This window comes from Lepus europaeus, chromosome 12 (assembly GCF_033115175.1).
Source record: "Lepus europaeus isolate LE1 chromosome 12, mLepTim1.pri, whole genome shotgun sequence".
In the NCBI taxonomy this organism is placed as follows: Eukaryota; Metazoa; Chordata; class Mammalia; order Lagomorpha; family Leporidae; genus Lepus; species Lepus europaeus.
Window position 1 is genome coordinate 40,798,252 of NC_084838.1, and position 20,068 is coordinate 40,818,319.

Consider the following 20,068-nt stretch of genomic DNA (forward strand, 5'->3'; position numbering starts at 1 on the left):
AGTGTCTTGAATTATCCCTTGGAGCTACTTGTTAGTAGCTCAGCCAACTTGTTAGTAAGTTTATAGTTCTTTTTTGAAAATACTGGTTTCATCCCTGTGCTTTTTGCCTTGGTAGCAGAGGGAAAAAGTCTCTCTCTTTAAAAGAGGAGTTTAAGAAATCTAACATGCCTTTGGGCTTCCTAAGTGGGAGTGAATAGGATAAAGCTAAAAGGACATTAAAGGCTGGTGCCATGGCTCAATAGGCTAATCCTCCACCTGCGGTGTCGGCACACCGGGTTCTAGTCCCGGTCGGGGTGCCGGATTCTGTCCCGGTTGCCCCTCTTCCAGGCCAGCTCTCTGCTATGGCTTGGGAGTGCAGTGGAGGATGGCCCAGGTCCTTGGGCCCTGCACCCGCATGGGAGACCAGGAGAAGCACCTGGCTCCTGGCTTCGGATCAGTGCGGTGCGCCGGCCACAGTGGCCATTGGAGGGTGAACCAACGGCAAAGGAAGACCTTTCTCTCTGTCTGTCTCTCATTGTCCACTCTGCCTGTCAAAAAAAAAAAAAAAAAAAAAAAAAAGACATTATGGGTTAAAAGTTAGGGAAGCAAAGTGTGCCACTTTCCTGGACATCTCATCCATGGCATCATCATGTGTGTGTGTATGTGTTTTAAGATTTATTTATTTTAAAGGTGGAGTTAGAGAGAGAGGAGAGACAGAGATTTTCCATCCACTGGTTGACTCCCCAATTCTGCAATGGCTGGTGCTGGGCCAGGCTGAAGCCATGAGCCAGGAGCTTCTTTGGCTTCTCCCATGTGGGTGTGGGGCCTCAAGTACTTGGGCCATTTTCTGCTGCTTTCCCAGTCACGTTAGCAGGGAGATGAATGGAATGTGGAGCAGCCAGGAATTGAACTGGTACGTATGTGGGATGGCAGTGTAGAAGGCAGTGGCTTAATGCCACAGTGCTACACCATCATCTTGTGTTAGTACTAAATCCCAATTTCTATTTTAGTTTTTAATCTAGTAGGCTAAAAACTTTTAGGAATTTAATATGGATTGTTTCATGTATCATAGCACATGGTTAGGCCAGTTGATTCAAGAAAATGTACATTATAGGAAGTAAATTAGTTTCACATTCACGTGGTTGGAGAAGGATGTACAGGTTGTCCAGTCATTATATTCACCCAACACACCAGAAGTTAATAATTAGTAATTGATTGGGTTTATATCAATACTAAAACTCAGTGTAAATTTATGGAAGGTCAGATGGTGAATTTTCCCTGTGTGATTCCTTTGGCTGCTAAGCTGGTGACTATTTTTAGGTGAGTAAAGATCCCCTTAAAAAAGATAGTGTGTGGTTTTTATGATTTTGTTTCATGACCAAATTGTAGGTTTTTACATGATTAGAGCTTAAGCTTTGGGTGTGAGGGCTCTGCTGAATTCTTTTTCTTTTCTTTTTTTTTTTATTAGACAGAGATATAGATAGTGAGAAAGAGAGACAGAGAGGGGCCGACACTGTGGCGCAGTGGGTTAGCACCCTGGCCTGAAGTGCTGGCATCCCATATGGGCACCAGTTCTAGTCCCGGCTGCTCCTCTGCTGATCCAGCTCTCTGATCCAGGTGCTTCTTCCTGGTCTCCCATGCAGGTGCAGGGGCCCCAGCACTTGGGCCATCCTCCACTCTTCCACTGCCCTCCCAGGGCACAGCAGAGAGCTGGACTGGAAGAGGAGCAGCAACCATGCCTCGAACCCAGCTTCCATATGGGATGCCGGTGCTGCAGGTGGAGGATTAGCCAAGTGAGCCACAGCGCTGGCCCCATGCTGAACTCTTTTTTTTTTTTTTTTTTTTGGACAGGCAGAGTGGATAGAGAGAGAGAGACAGAGAGAAAGGTCTTTCTTTTTGCCGTTGGTTCACCCTCCAATGGCCGCCGCGGCTGGCGCACTGCGGCCGGCGCACCGCGCTGATCTGAAGGCAGGAGTCAGGTGCTTCTCCTTGTTCCCATGGGGTGCAGGGCCCAAGCACTTGGGCCATCCTCCACTGTACTCCCAAGCCATAGCAGAGAGCTGGCCTGGAAGAGGGACAACTGGGACAGAATCTGGCGCCCTGACCGGGACTAGAACCCGGTGTGCCAGCACTGCTAGGCGGAGGATTAGCCTGTTGAGCCACGGCGCTGGCCCCCATGCTGAACTCTTAGTTTATTTTAGCCTGGGAGTTTGTGGGCATTGAGAGAGTAGACTGAGGCTGTCTATGGATGTTGGCTTTGAGGAGAGAAATAGGAGATGCAAACCTGAAATTTCAGGGAGAATTAGGTTTTATCAGTTTGTCTGAACTTTAATGACCCAAAAGGTTCAGAGTCTCCATGTTAGAATGAAACATCTTTAATGAAAACATTTGTTGGGAGCTGGTGGTGTAGTGTAGCGGGTAAAGCAACTACCTGTTAAACTGGTATCCTCTATAGGCGTCAGTTCGAGTCTTGGCTGCTCCATTTTCCATCCAGCTCTCTGCTAATGTGCCTGGGAAAGCAGCAGAAGAGAGCCCAAGTGTTTGGGCCCCTGCCATCCACATGGGAGACCCAGAAGAAACTCCTGGCTCCTTGGTCTGGTCCAGCCCCAGCCATTGTAGCCATTTAGGGAGTGAACCAGTAGATGGAAGATCTGTCTCCTTATTTCTCCCTCCCTCTCTCTGTAACACTGCCTTTCAAATAATTTTTTCTTTTTTCTATTTTTATTTATCTAAAAATGCCATTTTTATCATTAATTAGTTTATAAAAAAAGAATCAGGATTGATAAATTTTTTTTTAGTTCTGGAGGTTTTTTTTTTCCCCTTTCTTTTTCACCCTCCCTCCCACCTTTCCTTCCTTCCTTTTTTCTTTTGCAGAGTGACAGGGTAAGTGAGAGACAGGAATCTTCCACCCGATGGTTCATTCCCCAGTTGCCTGCAGTAGCTGGGGCCAGGCCAGGCCAGTGCCAGGAATTTCTTCTGGGTTTCCCATGTGGGAACCCAAGTACTTCGGGTGCATTAGAAGCAAGCTGAATCAGAAGCCAGGGTTGATATGGATGCACATGTCCCAGATGGCGGGTAAACCTGGTGTGCCACAACACCACCCATGGAGAGCATCTTTCAGAGAGATAAATGTTTTCAAGTACTTATTGAGCTTAAAGCATACAGGAAAGGCCTTAATATTGGAGGCACATTGGAGCAGCCCCTCACCAGCTGACATAAAATGTTGCAGTCCACTCCTTTTGTCTTTTTGTTCATTCAGGAGAGAAAACACTCTTTTTTGTTTCAGTCAATATATGAATATTTTAAATGAACACACACTGTATTCGCTTTTGGAAGACAAATTTTTGGGCTCAGCGTGCCTCATCCTTGCAAAATTCAGCTTTGATGTTCTGTATTGTTTTCAAGCCACCAATTCTTGTGAGTACTGTTAGTTTGGCGGTTCTTTTTCTCATTTACCACAGCGTATTCACTGGATCAAAACCTTATTGACAGTTTTCATCAGTGACTTGCTGGTTGTAGAGTTGCTATGAGCATTTCATTTAACCAGTAATATAAAATTCTTAAACATTTAAGGTCTTTTGTGCTATTTGTGGTGTGCATTTCAACATGGTTTTATTTATTTATTTGAAAGGCAATGATACAGAGAAGGAGTGAGAGTATGAGATGCATGTGAGTTGCATGTGATGCATGTGATTGACTAACCAAATGTTCACAATGACTGGGCTTGTCCGCTGCTGGGAGACAGTTCAACCAAAACCTACTGCCTGGTGGCAGGAACCCGGTTGCTTGAACCATTACCACTGCCTCCCAGGGTCTGCATTCATAAGTCGCTGGAGTCAAGAGCTAGAGCTGGGTTTCAAACCCAGGTACTCTGATATAGGACTTGGGGATCTTAATTGCTAGGCCAATCACTTAGCTCCTTTGACTTAAAAAAATTATGTAATATATTTGAAAGGTAGAAACAGAGATATCCACCATTCCCTAGTTCATGCCCCAAATGCCTGTAACATCTAATGCTGGGTTTGGTGAAAGCCAGGAGCCCGAAACTCTGTTGAGGCCTCCCATGTAGGTGGCAAGGATCCAAGTATTTGGGCCATCCCTTGCTTCCCCCTCAGGGTGTACATTAGTAAAAAGCTGGAATCAGCAGCAGAGTGATAACTTGAACCTAGGCACTCTGATGTAGGATGCAGGCATCTTAAGTGGCTTTGTGACTATTGAGCTACATGCCTGCCTGCCTCTGATTCTTTTTGAGGAACCATTATTCTGTTTTCCGTGACAGCTGCACCACTTTACATTCTCTCAGTTGTACACAGGGTCCCAATTTGCCACATTCTTTCCAACATACTTTCTTTTTTAAAAATATTTTATTTATTTGTAAGGCAGAATTAGAGAGACAGAGAGGGCTTCAGTCTGCTGGTTCACTCTCCAAATGGCCATAATTGCTGGGGCTGGGCCAGACTGAAGCCAGGACTTTTGTCTGGATCTCCCATGTGGGTGTAGGGGCCCAAGGATTTGAGCCATCTTCTACTGTTTTCCCTGGTACTTTAGCAGGGACCTGGATTGGAAATGGAGCAGTTAGGACTTGAACTGACACCCATATGGGATGTCGGTGCCTCAGGTGGAGGCTTAACCTACTACGCCACAGCACTGGCCCCTATAGTCATGTTTTGATACTATATTATGTTTAGTTATTTGCTTGGTATTTAGCAACTATTCAATAGCTATTTGTTAAATAAATGAACAAAAAGTATACCCATAATTGGTTTTGACTTGCTGGAAGATTTACCTATTTTTTCCCAGAAACCTTTTATTTAAGGTCTGTAAACTTCATGCACTTCATAAATACAAATTTAGAAACATAGTGATTCTTCCCACCCTCCCTCCTCCTTCCTCTCCTATTTGCATTCTTATTTTTTCACTATGATCTGTTTTCAATTAACTTCATACACATAAGATTAACTCTATACTAAGTAAAGAGTTCAATAAATAGTATGAAAAAAAATTGTTCCTCAACAGACAAGGGCTGTTCAAAGTTATAGCATCTCAAAATATCAATTTCACTTCTATAGGTCCATATATAGGCCTTTTAGGTGCTCTACTAGTTACCACAGATCAGGGAGAACATGGTATTTGTCCTTTTAAGACTGGCTTATTTCACTAAGTATAATGTTTTCTAGTTGTATCCATTTCGTTGCAAATGTCAGGATTTCATTTTTTTTTTCTTTACCACTGTTTAGTGTTCCATGGTGTACATATTTTATAATTTCTTTATCCAGTCATCAGTTGATGGACATGTGGATTGATTCCATGTCTTAGCTATTGTGAATTGAGCTGCAATAAACATGGAGGTGCAGGTAACTCTTTCATATGCTAATTTAATTTCCCTTGGGTAAATTTCCAGGAGTGGGATGGCTGGGTCGTATGATAGGTCTATATTGAGATTTCTGAGGAATCTCTGTACTGTCTTCCGCAGTGGCTGTACCAGTTTACATTCCTACTAACAGAGGATTAGGGCACCTATTCCCGACATCCTCACGTTTGTTGTTGATTTCTGTGTGAAAGCCATTCTAAGGGGGGTGCGGTGAAACCTCATTGTGGTTTTTGATTTGCGTTTCCCTGATGGCTAGTGATCCTGAGCATTTTTTTCATGTGTCTGTTGGCCATTTGGATTTCCTCTTTTGAAAAACATCTGTTTAAGTCCTTTGACCATTTCTTAACTGGGTTATTTGTTTTGTTGCTGTTGAGTTTCTTGACTTATTTATATATTCTGGTTATTATTCCTTTATCAGTTGCATAGCTTACAAATCTCCAATTCTATTGGTTGCATATTCACTTTACTGAGTCTTTCTTTTGCAGTACAGAAGCTTCTCAATTTGATGTAATCCCATTTGTCAATTTTTGGCTTTGATTGCCTGTGCCTCTGGGGTCTTTTCCAAGAATTCTTTGCCTATGCCAATGTCTTGTGGGGTTTCACCAGTATTTTCTAATAATTTTATGGTATCTGGTCGTAGATTTAAGTATTTGATCCATTTTGAGTGGATTTTTGTGGAAGGTGTATGGTAGGGATATTGCTTCATACTTCTGCAATTGGAGATCCAGTTTTCTCAGCACCATTTATTGACTGTCCTTGCTCCAGGGATTGATTTTAGCTCCTTTGTCAAAGAAAAGTTGGTTGTAGTTGGGTTGATTTCTAGAGTTTCTGTTCTGTTCCATTGGTCTATCCATCTGTTGTTGTGCCTGTACCAAGTGTTTTGATGATAACTGCCCTGTAGTATATTTTTAAATCTGATAATTGTGATGCCTCTGGCTTTGTTTTTGTTGTACAAGATTGCTTTAGCTAATCAGAGTCTCCTGTGTTTCCATATGATTTTCAGGATCATTTTTTCTGAGAATGTCCTTGGTATTTTGATATCACATTGGATCTGTAAATTGTTTTCAGTAGTATGGACATTCTGATGATATTGATTTTTCCAATCCATGAACATGGAAGATTTTTCCATTTTTTTGGTATCTAATTTCTTTCTCTAATGTTTTATAATTCTCCTTGTAGAGATTTTTGACATCTTGGTTAAATTTATTCTAAGGTATTTGATTTTTTTGTTTGTTTGTTTATGTAGCTATTGTGAATGGGATTGATCTTACAAGTTCCTTAGCTGTGGCATTGCCCATGTATACAAAGGCTGTTTTTTGTGCATTGATTTTATATCCTGCCACTTCACCAAACAGTTCTTTTAGTTCTAATAGCCTCTTAGTGGAGTCTTTTGGGTCCCCTATATATAGAATCATGTCATCTGCAAATAGGGATAATTGGGCTTCCTCCCTTTGTATCCCTTTGATTTCTTTTTCTTGCCTAATGTCTCTGGTTAATAATTCCAGGACTATAGTGAATGGTGATAGTGAGAATGGGCATCTTCTGGTTTCAGATCTTTGTGGGAATGGGAAAATACATTATTTATAGTGTTGTTTGCTTTTAGGCTTAACTTGTTAATGGATATCACAGTTGGGTTATTGGCTGGACAGTCTTGCTGAATACTTTGTTTCCTTCAGGTTCAAATAATAGCTGCATGCAGGAAGAGGCAGATAAAAGAATGTATAGTAGTAACTATAAATTGTGATGCAGTGATTTGTGGTTAAATTCAGTGGTACTTGAGGTTTTTGTTTAGATTTGCTAAGATCATAAACCATGAACATTTAGACTGTATTAATAAAATTAGTTGAAAGGCACCCACTGAATGTAAATATTTTTTTAAATTAAATATTTATTTGGAAGTGAAGCATCTGCTGTTTCACTTTTCAAATGGCCACACCAGCTGGAATCTCCCCCATGGGTGTTGGGGCACAGGGACTTGGGCGGCCCATTTCCCACTACTTTCCCAGGTACATTAGCAGGGAGCTGGATTGGAAGTGGAGCAGCTGGTCTCCAAACTGGTGCCTATATGGGATGCAGGAGTGGGTTAACCCACTACATCGTAATGTTGCCCAAAATCTAAAAATTTTTTTTAGTGATTTTTTTTTTTAAAGATTTATTTATTTATTTGAAAGGCAGAGTTATAGAGTAGCAGAGGCAGAGAGAGAGAAGGGTCTTCCATCCGCTGGTTCATTCTCCACATGGCCGCAACAGCTGGAAATGGGCTGATCAGGAGCCAGGAGCTTCTGGGTTTCCCATGTGGGTTCAGGGGCCCAAGCACTTGGGCCATCTTCTGCTTTCCCAGCCATAGCAGAGAACTGAATCAGAAGTGGAGCAGCCGGGACTTGAACCGACACCCATGTGGGATGCTGGCATTGTAGGCTGTGGCTTTACCTGCTACATCACCACACTGGCCCCCAAAATCTAAAATCTAAAAAGGAGTTTTTCTTACAAACTTGTATTTCAAAGATCTTTTATCTCATGTGTCTACAATTCCCCTGAGTTATTTGTTTGCCTTTCACTTTGATTTGGAAGTTTTGTTTACTGTGCCTGTTTCCTTGCAGATTTTCTATTTTGTACATACGTTATTTTGTATATACTGTATATGATGACGTCAGTGAGCAGTGACCGTTGCCGAGGTGCTCGGGAAAAATCCCAGATTTCAACAACACAGGCAACACAACCACAGAAGCAAGTGGTACAGGTGAGTTTTTGTGGAACTCTTTGACTTGTGTAGACTTAAGGAACTTAATGTTTTCTTTTGTAGGAAACCTCAAGATTGTGGACCTTGTGTTTACAATATAGGTAGTAAATAAAAGAAAAGAGGTAATATTGTTTCAGGTACAGTTGGATGTTCTATGATACCTGTTTGATCCTGAACTTAGTCCAGCCACCAACTAGCATATTGGCTATCTCCTTTACTGTTAATTTTGGTGTGCTTCTAGAATGTAATATAAAAACCCGATTATATGTAGAAGTAATACTCTAACATAATGAAATACCCAAGTTTAAGATGTTTCAAGTAGCCTCTTCTTGCAAGCTCAGAAGAGTTCTTCAGTCTTAGAATGGATTTTAATTGTTGAGGTGCTTCATAATGCTTTTAATGTTAAATATGCCCTACTTCTCAGTTTATCTACGTTATTGTTTTAAATGAGGGGAGACAGTTCAAGTGAATTGCTGACCATTAATCCTGGTACAAACTTACATACGTGTTATTTACTACGTTCGTAAACAAGCCACCTTTCAGGGATAGTATGCAAGAAAGTAAATAAACTTGGGGCTGACGCTGTGGCATAGTGGTTACGCCGCCTTCTGCAGTGTGGTTTGAGCTCAGCTACTCTACTTCCAATCCATCTCCCTGCTAATGCACCTGGGAAAGCAGTAACCCAAGTCTTGGGGCCCTGTATCCATATTCAGAGAACTGGAAGAAGCTCCTGGTTCCTGGCTTCAGATCTGCTCAGCTCTGGCCATTGTGGCCATTTGGGCAGTGAACCAGTGGATATCTTCCATCCAGTGGTTCACTGCCCAAATGACTCCAATAGCCAAGACTGGGCCAGGCTAAAGCCTGGAGCCGAGAGTACCATCGATGTCTCCCATGTGGGTAGCAGGGGCCCAAACTCTTGGACCAACTTCTGCTTTCCCAGGTGCATTAACAGGGAGTTGGATGGGAAGCAGAGCAGCTGAGACTTGAACTGGTGTTCTTTTTTTTTTTTTTTTTTTTTTAAGATTTTATTTATTTATTTAAGGATAGAGTTACAGACAGTGAGAGGGAGAGACAGAAAGGTCTTCCTTCCTTTGGTTCACTCCCCAAATGCCCTCAATGGCTGGAGCTGCACCGATCCTAAGCCAGGAGCCAGGAGCTTCTTCCTGGTCTCCCATGCGGGTGTAGGAGCCCAAGCATTTGGGCCATCTTGTACTGCTTTCCCAGGCCACAGCAGAGAGCTGGATTGGAAGAGGAGCAGCCGGGACTAGAACCGGTGCCCACGTGGGATGCCAGTGCCGCAGGTGGATGATTAACCTACTGTGTCACAGCGCAGTAGGTTATGGGATGCCAGCAGGCAGCATCTTAATCTGATGCACCACTGCATCAGCCCTCAGGGGAGTATTTTCTAAGTGAGTAACCTTACATTGGGAAGGGCTTTATTCAGTGAAATGTTCTGTTTTGTCGAGTTTTAAAATTCCAGTATTAGAAGAGTTTGAAGATAACCTGTCCAAGTTGTATAATGAAAGACATCTCTTTTGCATCTAAAACCTGGGTTTGTGTCCTGAGTTTGCCATTTTACTAATTAGATGAGTTATTTAAATTTCTCTGAACTTCAGTTTTTGGAAAACATTGTTTTTGAAATTTACTCAAAGGTTTGAAGAGCACTACAAATAATTAACTGAATACCTTTCTTCCACAATCTCTAGATAGAAAATTATTGGACATTATATAGAAACCTACTGAACATTAGAGAAAAGAGCTTAGTACACTAATAATGCTTATCTTTGACAGGTATGAGGATGTTTTATCAAATTGATCTCCATTATATTTTGCAAGTATTCTAGGTGGCAGATCCAAAAAAAAAAAAAAAACCATTTGGCTCCATCAGAATAGCCGTCAACACACTTTTTATTTTGAAAGCAGCTTAGCTTAATATAAGCCATGTGAATGGATGTGAGATCCAGAGGATAAGAGTAAAACATTGGTTTTCTTGGCAAGAGTTTCAATTTGAGAGTTGTCCTAGTGGATGTCTCTAATGCTTTCCATAGGGGAGGGTGCGCTAACATTGCTTAACCTAGAATTACCAGTTGATCCTGCTTTTTCCTTTTTTCCCCCAAGCTGTACAGACCTCTTGACACTTCCTAGAGCTCAGCCTGGTAACTTTCCTATTATACTATTAAGTTATGTTTGGTGCTTTGTATATTGACTATTAAATTGTATATCAAGTGAATTTTCTTCTTGACCAGAGTAGGCTTTTTACGAAGGTACAAAGTATTTAAAGTTGTGATTAAAAACTTTGATTTCATTGATATGCTAGCATTGCTAGTGTTGAATACTGTGCTAGTTAAATGGTTGTTAAGTGTTATCAGTTGTGCTTTGAGAAGCTGTCTTTTAGGATAAAGCAGATGTTATCACTGAAGAGAAATGCATACACAATTTTAGTCATAGTACTTAAGCTAAAAATCTTAAGTCTTTAAATAAATGAGTAATTTGTATTTACCTTATATATGGTAATGAATGAAATATAATCAGAATGAAAATATAGAAACACATAGAAGCCCCAGGCCATCCCCCTCAACAAATATTATCATTGATAACTATTCTGCCCTTAGAAACTTTGTTGTGGTTATGTTGACTGATCAAGCACTTTTTTGTTAATTCTTTGAAAAATATTTTTTTAACGATTTAGTTGCTTATTTTTAAGACTTATTTATTTATTTGAAAGGCAGAGTTACAGAGAGAGGGAGAGAGATCTTTCATTCCTCTGGTTCACTCTCCAGATGGCTGCAATGGCCAGGGCTTAGCCAGGCCAAATCTAGGAGCTTCATCTGAGTCTCCCACAGGGGTGGCAGGGGCCTAAGTACTCAAGTTATCCTCTGCTGCTTTTCCAAGGCTGTCAGTGGGGAGCTGGATGGGAAGTGGAGCAGCTGGGGCATGAACCGCTGCCCATATGGGATGCCCGCATTGCAGGCAGCAGCTTCACTCACTATGGTACAATACCTCTTCCTTATTTATTTGAAAAGCAGATAGATAGGGCTGCAATATTTGAGGATGGGCCAGGCACAAGCTAGGAGCCAGGAATTCCATCTGGATCTCCCATGTAGGTGGTCGGGACCCAAGCATTTGGGCCATCTTTCACTGCTTTCCCAGGTGGATTTGTAGGGAGCTGGATTGGAAATGGAGCAGCTGGGATTTGAACCTGCACTCAAATGAGATGTCAGCATTGCAGGTGGCAGCTTAACCTTCTTAGCTACAGCGCTGGGCTCCATATTCAAAAGAGAAAGAGCTAGATTTTCCATCTTCTTCCTTCCTCCACAAATGCCCACAACATCCAGAAATGAGCTATTTTGAAGGCAGGAGCCCAGAATTTCATTCGTGTCCTCCATGTGGGTTGTAGGTTCCTAAGCACTTGAGCCATTACTTGCTGCCTTCCAGGATACATCAGCAGAAAGTTGGTTCAGAAACAGAGTAGCTGGAACTCCAACAAGAACTTCAATTTGATATGGGTTATCTCAAGCTATGGCTTAACCTTCTGCAGCACAAAGCCCATCCCATAACTCATTTGTTTTTAAGCTAATAAATTGGTTGTCCTCCATCCTCAATGGTGAATAATTTGCATTTTAAAAAATGTCATTATAGGGGCTAGCATTGTGATTCAGCATGTTAAAGCCACTGCCTGTGACCCTGGCAACCCATGTGAGTGCTGGTTAGTGTGCCAGTTGCTCCACTTCTATTCATCTCTGTTAATGTGCCTGAGAGAGCAGCAGAGGATGGCCTGAGTGCTTGGGCCCTTACAACCCATGTGGGAGACCTGGATAGAGTTTCAGGCCCCTATTTTTGGCTTGGCCCAATCCTGGCTATTGTGGTCATTTGGGGTGTAACCAGCGGATGGAAGATATCTCTCCCTTCCTCCCTCTCTGTAATTCTGCCTTTCCAGTAAGTATATAGAAATCTTTTTAAAAACTTTCATTGTAGAGGCTGTTGTGGTGTAGTGGGTAAAGCTACCGCTTGTGATGCAGGCATCCCATATGGACACTGGTTTGATTCCCAGCTGCTCCACTTCTCATCCAGCTCCCTACTAATGTCCCTGGGAAAGCAGCAGAAGATGGCCAAGAGTTTGTGCCCTTGCACTCACCTGGGGGACCTGGAAGAAGCTCCTGGCCATTGTGGCCATTTGGAGAGTGAACCAGCAGGTGGAAGATCTCTCTCTCTCTTTTTCTTCTTTCTCTGTAACTATGCCTGTCAAGTAAATAAACTTAAAAAAGTAGTTGTATAGTAATGTATTTAAACATTTGGTAGGTTTCCTGTATTTCCACTTGTTTGCCCTTTTGAATTTCAGTACTCATCTTTGGTGAGTTCAGATCTCTTTAAGTTGGTTCTTAAATGCCTTTGGCCTTGGTCCTGGTAATCATTAATAGTGTCTTCACAAACTGATATGACAAGATACTGCACACTAAGGATGTACGTCTTCTGCTTTGACCATGGAATCAGCTGTTGCTGTAAGGAGCCTTGGTTTCTTTTACTAAGAAATTATATTTGATGACTTTAATCTGATTAGTGGGGGTGTTCATTATTACTGTGGTTTGGTTATTTGTAGAACTGGTCAATGGGCAGGGCTTTGACATTTTTAAAAGATTATTTTCATTTTTAATTGAAAGAGAGTGAGAGAGCACTTCCATTTGCTGATTCAGTTGCTAAAACTTGGTCTAGGCCAGAAGGAACCCAGGAGTCTGGATTTTAATCTGGGTCTGTTATATGGGTGACCTGGACCCAAGTACTTCAGCCATCATCTGCTGCCTCCCACACTATACGCTAGTAGGAAGCTTGATCATAAGTATAGTTACAGAAACCAGGCATGATGACATGTGATGCGAATATCCCAAGTGGTACCTTGACTGCTCCTCCAAACCTTTGGTCCTGAATTTTTTATTTTATTATTTTTTTTTAATTTTAAAGGTAAATTACCTCAGAATTTAATAGTTAATGCCTGCATCCCAAATATGCACCGGTTTATGTCCTGGCTGCTCCACTGGCAACCTGCTAATGGTCTGGGAAAAGCAGAGGAAGATGGCCTAAGGCCTTAGGCCCTTCTACCGACTTTGGAGATTTGGAAGAAGCTGCTGGCTTTGGTCTGGCCTAGCCCCAGCAACATTTTGTGGCCATTTGGGGAATGAACCAGCAGATGGAAGATCGATCTCTCTCCCCTTCTCTCTCTGTAACTCTGACTTTCAAATTAATAAATAAATCTTTAAAAAAAAAATCAGCCCCCCTTATGCACATAGGAATAACAGTACTTCTACAGTTTGTTCCCTCCTATTACCCCAATGTCTCCTGTCCAGCATTGTTTTATTTATATGAATAGTTTTATTTATATGAATAGTTCTAGACTTGGAGAAATCGGGGTGGCTTCTTTTACCTTCAGGACCCTCCATAGATGCTGATTTGTTTTTATAAATATTCCTGGTCAGCAACATCAGGATTCAATGCACTAAATTTTTAAATGCTTTACTGGAGCAACAAGATGTGTCTCCATATCTGTAACATACCTGTAACAATTTTATGGATTTAGAACTTGTGACTATTCTTGACGTCAATAGATACAGCAAATATCTAATCAAATATTTTCTGTATCCTTTTTGCAAGGATATTGATTTATTCAGTTTGACCCATTTTGTAGGAGGAAGATCAGACTAAGGGCTTTATTCTTTTTTTTTTTTTTTTTTTTTTAAGGACTTCATTCTTTACCATTACTAGTCACAATTAATCAGAAAGCAAGAAGCATCTTGTGTGTGGACCAGATAAATGTTTGCATTCCTTTTACCCAACAGAGATCTCATACAATACTTTTTTTTAAGTTATGCAAGTTTCATATATTTCATTTATACAGATTTAGGAACAACCATGTTTGTTTTTTGTAGTTTGCTTCCATATAATGTTTCACTATTCTGGGAACCATCATCAGCTGTCACTCCTAGCATTAAACAGCTAATGTTTTGTTGTCTGTAGTAAATTAATTACTTTGCTAAGGTTTAATAATTTGTCTTTTGCTTTCTTCTGTCAAAGTATGTGATCTTTTCTGTATGGTAGTCTTAATATATGACTATAAGGTGACCTCAATTAATGGCCTTAATAACATATTATACTTGATAGAGATGACCTTCAGTTGAAAAAGTGGCAGCCAGAGTCAACCCAGATGTCAGGTTGGTGCAACTGCTAGCTACAGCCTTTCATGGCACCTGAATTTGTTCCGTCTTGAAGAGATTCTCTACTGTCTTCCTTTTTAATATTTGCATGTATTGCTTATGTATTTCTTATGTATTGTACTTTCTCCAATTTTTAAAATTTTTTTAAAAGGTTTATTTATTTATTTGAAAGAGTTCCACAGAGAGAGAAGGAGAGGCAGAGAGAGAGAGAGGTCTTCCATCCGCTGGTTCACTCCCCAGTTGGCCAAAGTGGCTGGAGCTGTGCGGATCCAAAGTCAGGAGACTGGAACTTCTTCTGGGTCTCCCATGCGGGTGCAGGGTCCCAAGGAACTGGGCCATCTTCTACTGCTTTCCCAGGCCATAGCAGAGAGCTGGATGAGAAGTGGAGCAGCCAGGACTCGAACCGGTGCCATATGGGATGCTGGCACTGCAGGCGGCGGCGGCTTTAGCTGCTGTGCCACAGCTCTGCCCTCATTCATTTATTTTTAACATTTTTATTTATTTGAGGGAAGGGGGAAGAGATAAAAACTGAGAAGGATAGCACTCTCAGATCTGCTGGTTCACTTCCCATGGCCTGCAGCCTTGACCAGGGCCCAAGCTAGGATTCATGAACACTCCCACAGGTCTGGCAGGAACCCAGCTGCTGCCTCCCAGGGTCTGAACTGGATGGAAGTTGCAGTCAGTGGTTGGAGCTGGTAATCTCAGGCACTGTCGTGTGGGGTCTGGGCTTCTTAACTGGTATCTTATTTACTAGGCTTACTGCCCACTCTAAATATTGGCGAGTTTGAAGAAATATGTTATTGTATAAAATATTTCCTTTGTAATTTTAAATGATAAAAATATTTTATTGTCTAAAATGTTCTTCAGTTTGTGACTCTCTGGTTCCTCATGATTAGATTCAGACTATGGCTCTCCAGTGGGAATACCACATAAATGATACTAAGTATTTCCTAGAGAGCCACCGCTGGAGTCATGTTGATCTGTTGCTCATTGATGCTGTTGATTTTTAGCTGTTAGCCCAGATTTTGTCCGTTTTCTTTATTTTTTTGTTACTGTGTTTCTTTTAACAACTAACAGTCTGTCTCTGGGGAGACTCTTTGAAACTAGATGCAATTAGTCAGTTTCTCCTTGGGTGAGGGTTGTGGCATAGAGGGTAAACTGTCACTTGGGATGTCCCCATCCCATATCAGAGTACAGGCTTCAGTCCTGGCTACTCTGCTTCCATTCTAGCTCCTGCTAGTGAACCTGGAAAGCAGCAGCAGATGACTCAAGTGTTCGAGTTTGTGCCACTCACATGGGAGAACTGGATAGAATTCCTGGCTGGCTCTTGGCTTCTGGTTTCTGATTGTCTCAGCCCCACCTGTTGTGGCCATTTGGGGTATGAATCAGCAGATAGAAGATCTCTTTGTCTCTCCCTGTCATTCTACTTTTCAAATATAAAATAAATCTTAAGGAAAAAAAAAAGCTGCTTCTCATCAAACATTCCTCCTTAGAACTCATATTCCTTCTTTGTCTGAAACAATGTCCATTATGTTGGTTATAAAATAGGAATGTTTTAGCCGGCGCCACGGCTCACTAGGCTAATCCTCCGCCTTGCAGCGCCGGCACACCGGGTTCTAGTCCTGGTCGGGGCACCGATCCTGTCCCGGTTGCCCCTCTTCCAGGCCAGCTCTCTGCTGTGGCCAGGGAGTGCAGTGGAGGATGGCCCAAGTCCTTGGGCCCTGCACCCCATGGGAGACCAGGAGAAGCACCTGGCTCCTGCCATCGGATCAGTGCAGTGCGCCGGCCGCAGCGCGCCTACCGCGGCGGCCATTGGAGGGTGAACCAACGGCAAAGGAAGACCTTTTTCTCTGTCTCTCTCTCACTGTCCACTCTGCCTGTCAAAAATAAAAAATGAAATAAAATAAAATAGGAATGTTTTAACTCTACTGCTCTCCCTGTTATGTCTTTATCTTACCGTATTTTATTCATCCTGTATTTTTGTAAGTTTACCATTACTATTAATTTCAGAAATTAAAGAGAACGTTCTGATTAAAATGCCTTTTTCTAATTGAGAATACCCATTTTCAAGAAGGTTTGGAGAAAGTAGGCTTTCTTATTTACTGCTGGATCAGTATACATCTTTCTGTAGAATGTTTTTGAACATAGTGTCCATTTTTTTAAGCTTGAGACTACAGGAGTGGAAGGTTATTGGTACTAGTCCTACTTTCATTCAGAAAAGGTTTTTGTTTCTCCAAACCCAAATTCCATCCCAGCAATGCCGTGTTTCCGGAGCTCATCTTCCCTGTTGGGTTTCCCTTTTATCTCATCCAGGCATGATGCTGTTGGTCCTCTGGACTGTAGTACTGGGTTGTGGAAATGATGGCCTGATGTGCAGGTTGGAACAAGGAGAGTTAGACTCTTAATTTATACTGGGAAGGATTGAGGTAAAACTGTCAGTGGGTGTGGCCACAGTTTCTGACAATCTTTCTGCGTCCCTTAGCAGCACTGTAGCAGGAAAATTGGGGTCACAGCTGGCATAGATAGGAATGATGGGATTGACTATTAGATTGGCCGAAATAGGCCCAAACAGCTGCAGGTTGCGCAATCACCCACCCACATGGACTGTGAGGGCCTTGTGCAAAGTGTTGTGTAATGGAAAAAAAACGACCTCCTCCGCACCTTAGTCCTCATTCAAAATGAATATGTATATATTAAAAAGCTGAAAAGAAAAGCTGTTCTTTAGGTCCTTGTGGTCTTTCTGCTCTATTCTTCTTAAGATATTTGTGTTGAGAGTTAGTATAGACTTTAGTTAACAAGGGTAACTTTTTCTTAAAACTATTTAGATGTAATTCTAGATTTTCTAGAAAATTGGAGAGATAGTACAGAGAATCCCATTATATGCTTTACCTAATTTCTCTGTGGTCATTATCGGTACTTTGTAAAAATTAAGAATCCAAATTGATGTGTTACTATTAAGTCATTCTTCAAAAGAATGATTTTTTGTATTTTAAAGATTTGTTTATTTATTTGAAAGGCAGAGTTACACACAGAGAGTGAAGGAGAGGCAGAGAGAGAGAGAGAAAGGTTTTCCATCTGCTGGTTCACTCCCCAGTTGGGCACAGCAGCCAGAGTTGGGCCAATCCAAAGCCAGGAGCCAGGAGCTTCTTCAGAGTCTCCCATGCAGATGCAGGGGCCCCAGAACATGGGCCATCTTCTGCTGCTTTCCCAGGCCATAGCAGAAAGTGGGATCAGAAGTAGAGAACCCATACTTGAACCGGCGCCCATATGGCAGCTTTACCTGCTATGCCACAGCGCTGGCCCCATGACTTTTCTTTTTTATAACTTATTTGTATTTCCATGGAAACCTCAAGCATTTAGTGTTTTCATTAAAAAACAGAATTTTGATTGAAAAAATTTACTGGAAGGAGTTTTCTGTAATAGTGACTCAAGTTTTTTTTTTTAATAAGATTTATTTTTTGAAAGACTTAGAGAGAGGTAGGTGAGGACAGGGGTTCTTCATCTGCTGGTTCACTCCCAAGATGGCCACAATGGCCAGTGCTGGGCCAGGCTGAAGCCAGGAGCTTCACTGGGTCTCTTGTGTGGGTGGCAGGGAGCTATGTTGGAAGTATAGCATCTGGGACTGAACTAGCGCCCATATGGGTTGCTGGTGTTGCAAGTGGTGGCTTAATACACTACACCACAAACGTGGTCCCAGAAAATTTTTTGTGTAACTGAAAAGTTTTAAAATTTTTGTTTAATAAATATCAACTTAAATATTTTCTGTTTAGCAAAAAACAAGTTTGTTTCTTCAGAACTTACTGAGATGCTTTTTTGCTTTTAGTAGCAGAGTTTTTTTTTGGTTTGATGCCAGGGCTGATTCTAAGCCTGAGTCTGGGCTTCATTGTCTGTTGCTTTCTCTTGTCCTGGTTCCCTGCCTCCCCAAGAGAAAGAAAATTCAGATAAGCCTCATGACCTGTGAAGAGGAGAAGGACCTTACACCATTTCTCCAAAGGATTGGTCCTTTATGTTCCTTGATTTGATACTTATCAGTCTTCCAGAGAAGTGTAAACCCCACCTGCCTTTTTATAGTAAAAGATTGATTATTTGAAAAGCAGAGTTAAAGAGATAGGGAGAGATAAATAAAGATCTGCCATCTGATAGTTCAATCCCCACATGGCTGCAATGGCCCAGGCTGGTTCAGGCTGAAGCCAGAACCAGGAACTTCATCCCGACTCCTCCGTGGATAGAAGGGACACAAGCACTTAGGCCGGGCCATCTGCTGCTGCTTTTCCCAGATGGTTAGCAGGGAGCTGGATTGGAAGTGCAGCATTTGAGACATGAACTGGTACCCATATAGGATGCCAGCTTTGCAGGTAGCAGCTTAACTCACTACACAATGCCAGGCTGTTTTCCCCCCAGCTTTTTAAAATCAATCAGTATTTCTGTTCATTGAGGTGCTGTAGTGCTTGAGAGCTTTTTTTGGTCCAGATTTTGGAAAGTAACATGTCTTTGGTCCTCATGTTTTTAATAATTGTATGTGTTTTGCAGGCAACAGCTGAACAGATGCGCCTCGCCCAAGTGATCTTTGATAAGAATGATTCGGATTTTGAAGCTAAGGTTAAGCAGGTGTGTATTTGGCAGAAGGATAGTATCATTGTTTGTAATGTATTGTTACTGTGCTTCAACAAATTATTTCACCGAGGATTTCATTTTTAAAGTATGGCTCTTAGTCTCCATTCATGTCTATGTATTGGATTTTTACTTGTGAATAAATACTTTAAGGTAACCAGGTGAAGGAACTGGATATGTTCATCCTGTTCAGAGTATTTTTTAGTTACTAGTGATTACATGGAACTTTGGGCTACACATTTGTGAAGGCACAATGCCACTTTCTATATACCTGTGCACAGAAAATATATTTAACATTTGGTACATTCTCAGAATATTTTGCTTAATTGTCATTTCAAACATGGGTGTGATTCCAGACTTTCATTGGGAACATGTGAAATTGTCAGGGTAATGTCTTCATTTACAGCTTTAGTAATAGGTCTATTTGATAATGTAATCTTAATTTTGAACCCTTCATTAGTAACTAACTTTGCCTTTGAGATTCTAGAAATCAGGCTGTGCCCTCTGCCTCAGGGTCTGATATTCCAGTACTTGGAACACATTATCTTCCAGTAACTGAGTTTCCTACAGTGTACATTAGTGCTTTATTATGTGAACTCTCGGGGCTGGTGCCGTGGCTCACTTGGTTAATCCTCAGCCTGTGGCACTGGCATCCCATATGGGCTCTGGGTTTGAGGCTCAGTTGCTCCTCTTCCAGTCCAGCTCTCTGCTGTGGCCCGAGAGGGCAGTGGAGGATGGCCCAAGTGATTGGGCCCTGCACCTGCATGGGAGACCAGGAGGAAGCACCTGGTTCCTGGCTTTGGATCGGCGCAGTGCGCCGGCCGTGGCAGCCATTTTAGGGGTGAACTAACAGAAGGAAGACCTTTCTCTGTCTCTCTCTCACTGTCTAACTCTGTCAAATAAAAAAAAAAAAATTATGTGAACTGTCTGTTCTTACTTATAGTTGCCGATATCAGGCTAATAGTAGGTTTTTGGAACGTCACAAAAAATATTCATTAAAAATCATAGAATCCATTTCCTTGAATGAGATCTATGCAAATTTGGAAAATAACAAATTCTCTTTCCTTTTATCTTAATAGTACAACAGAATATTGGTAATGAGAAGGGCTTGGATTATGATATCAGGAGACCTGGGTTCTAGATATGCTTTGCTGTTGATTAGCT

General features: G+C 41.7%; 1 protein-coding gene across 8 annotated transcripts in view; it reads left to right on the forward strand.

The window, feature by feature from the left end:
- UBAP2 (ubiquitin associated protein 2) overlaps window positions 1–20,068 on the forward strand; it is a 113,950-nt gene that overhangs the window by 24,186 nt on the left and 69,696 nt on the right. For 7 of the 8 annotated variants that reach the window (XM_062208060.1, XM_062208063.1, XM_062208062.1 and 4 more), the window contains exons 2-3: window positions 7,951–8,090; window positions 18,824–18,901. In XM_062208060.1, coding sequence (XP_062064044.1) covers window positions 7,992–8,090; window positions 18,824–18,901 — 177 coding nt within the window. In that variant the 5' untranslated portion in view covers window positions 7,951–7,991. Of the gene's footprint in view, window positions 1–7,950; window positions 8,091–14,271; window positions 14,291–18,823; window positions 18,902–20,068 lie in introns of those variants that run through there. The other variant, XM_062208065.1, reaches the window with a different exon arrangement.